Below are 2,608 nucleotides of genomic sequence, written 5' to 3'. Positions count from 1 at the left end.
CCCCAGGATCAGTCGTAGTCGCAGACTGGCATCGATATAAAGACAGTAAAGAGTATTTCAGCAAAATCCTCCACAAGAAGAGACGGAGAAACTTTGGTAATGTCAGCTAAATAGATATGTTTCCAAATTACAACAGTTTTGTCTTTTTTTCTCCCTCAGGGGACCTTACGCACTCACATGTAAAGAAAAAAAAAGTATAAGTATTCAGAAATACCGCAAATTCTTCTTGCAGCTGATTTATTGCGACTGAGACTACTTGAAGTGCAGCCACTCATCAGACAAATGCAAAAACGTTTGTAGGCAGTATCTGTGTTTCACTGGAAATCAGCTATAAAAAGTAGCTAGCGAATAAATGTGCATTTATTTCAAACCTCAACATAATGGTTTTTATGAAGTACAAACTCCCCATTTGTTGTTGTTTGTGGAGGATAAAAACCCAGAATAATTTATAAATAGATTAAAGCAACCCACGAGGCTGTAAAATATTGGATTAAAACATATTGGGGACTATATTTTTAGCTGCACCATTTCTCGGTGAACAATCAGCTGCGGCAAATTGGAGGTTTTATGCATACATTGCTAAGTAGGCACCAGTGTGACAGAGTGAAATATGAACCATGGACAGTATGGGTACCTATGAGGACAGAGACAGCCACAAGCCTTAAGGTGGGACTGGGATCACATCAGGGAAAGTCTCTGGGCCCCTTCCTGTTTGCAGTTGTGATGGACAGACGGAGTCTCTGTGGATTATGATGTTTGCAGATTACAAGATACACTTGGGGTGTGCTGAGAAGACATGGCAGCATTTTAAATCATGGACTTATGACACGCAAGGAGATAAACAGGGGAGAGAATGATGCCATAGTGGCATCTTTAGTTTAGTTTACTAAGATCTCCATTAGCTGCAGCATTGCCATTCTTCCTGGGGTCACTTGTGATAGAAATGCCAAAATCTGGCCACACGTAGCACAAGTAGTCGGGGACATGCTCCACCCTTTGGTTTGGTTTGAAAGTTCTTCTTGATGTCCAGAGATGACCAAAAGTGCTGGACTTTCCTCCACGGTCACTCACTGGATGTTAATGGGGTGCTTTTAAAGACAAATTCTATTAACCCTATATCATATTCTATTATCCTGACTCAGGTGTGTAATTTCTTTCAGTGGTCCTTTTAAAATGTGTTTTTCAGGCCTTTTGGAGTCTCCAGTGATGCCTCCACATGTAGCTGTGGACACAGTTCATTATAAGATCTTCATCTCTGGTAAGAGCGGAGTTGGGAAAACTGCTATTGCTGCACGTCTTGCAGGCATGAATATTCCCAGCATGCACCATGAAACCACAGGTAAGCCATTCACACTGCTGGTGTAAAAACACAGATTTTTAACTAGATTACGTAGAACTAAGTCTGAGCCTTTTTTTTTTAAAGTAGTTTACAAAGTTTCAAAAAGTTAAGAGGCTGACAATGTCACTAATATTCTTTGTCATCTTTTGTTGCTTAAGGCATTGAGACAACAGTGGTGTATTGGCCAGTGAAGCTAAAAGAAAGCAGCAGAGTGCTTTTCTTCCGTTTTCAGCTGTGGGACTGTGGAGAGAACGCCTTACGCAGATTTGACCATTTGCTTCCAGTATGAATGACACAAAGCAAAGACTAAAACAATTATTCTAGATGTGGAAAACAAACAGATTTCTGTGTTTTGTCTGATCTCCTTTCTCTCTTCCAGTCCTGCAAGGAGCAAGTGGATGCAGTCCTCTTACTATTCTCCTTCACAGACAGGACATCATTTGATGATCTGCCAAATCAGCTCGCCAAATGGTCCGAGCCATCTGTCAGGCGTGTTGTGAAAATTGTGGTTGGCACCAAGTATCCTTTTATCTTCCTTACAAATAGTTGGAAATGTCAATCAGAAGTAATCATCCACTTTTCTATGGGATCATCTGTGGTTCTACAAGACCAGGAGGCACAACTTTGAAGTGCCAAAAACCCCCCCCAAAAAACTAAGATGAGTCTGTGGCACAAACACACTCTTTACATAAACATATCCTTAATGTTTCCTTCAGATTCGACCTTTTCATGCACTGTGATGTGGCAGAGAGAGATATAAGGGACTTCCAGGAGACATGGGGTATCCCGGTACTGCGTACAGGCGGGGAGGTCACAGACGGGCTGGGCGACGTAGCCTCGCTCCTCAACTGCCTTGCAGAAAACCTGTGGCATCAGGACTGCGTTACAGCTGGCTCAGCCAGCCACCATTCACAGGACACAGTGACTCTGCTTTAAAAATGAACGTTGTTTTAAACAGCCTGGACTGAACCAGAGATGAGGGTGCTCACCTCTGAATGGGGCTCATGTTGAGATGATGATACTACATTACTTGGCTCCAAATTATGTATTCTAAACCCCCCCCAAAACCCCCCGTTATTCTTTATTAAAAATAAAGTCCAATACTAAAAAAAAACTGAAAAGAAAGTTTTGGATTATTAATATCACCTCAAAACATCTTTTGGTGACAGGATATACAGGGAGTGCAGAATTATTAGGCAAATGAGTATTTTGTCCACATCATCCTCTTCATGCATGTTGTCTTACTCCAAGCTGTATAGGCTCGAAAGC

General features: G+C 41.7%; 1 protein-coding gene across 1 annotated transcript in view; it reads left to right on the top strand.

Moving 5' to 3' along the window:
• Window positions 1–2,406, top strand: part of cplane2 (ciliogenesis and planar polarity effector 2) — a 4,157-nt gene extending 1,751 nt beyond the window's left edge. The window contains exons 4-8 of the mRNA XM_005724752.2: window positions 7–96; window positions 1,187–1,339; window positions 1,498–1,622; window positions 1,719–1,858; window positions 2,056–2,406. Coding sequence (XP_005724809.2) covers window positions 7–96; window positions 1,187–1,339; window positions 1,498–1,622; window positions 1,719–1,858; window positions 2,056–2,275 — 728 coding nt within the window. The 3' untranslated portion in view covers window positions 2,276–2,406. The remainder of the gene's footprint in view (window positions 1–6; window positions 97–1,186; window positions 1,340–1,497; window positions 1,623–1,718; window positions 1,859–2,055) is intronic.
• The last annotated feature ends 202 nt before the right edge of the window (window positions 2,407–2,608 follow it).

This window comes from Pundamilia nyererei, unplaced genomic scaffold (genome assembly GCF_000239375.1).
Source record: "Pundamilia nyererei isolate P.nyererei 1_Seehausen unplaced genomic scaffold, PunNye1.0 scaffold00012, whole genome shotgun sequence".
Taxonomy (NCBI): domain Eukaryota; kingdom Metazoa; phylum Chordata; class Actinopteri; order Cichliformes; family Cichlidae; genus Pundamilia; species Pundamilia nyererei.
This window is presented reverse-complemented; position numbering and strand designations above follow the sequence as displayed.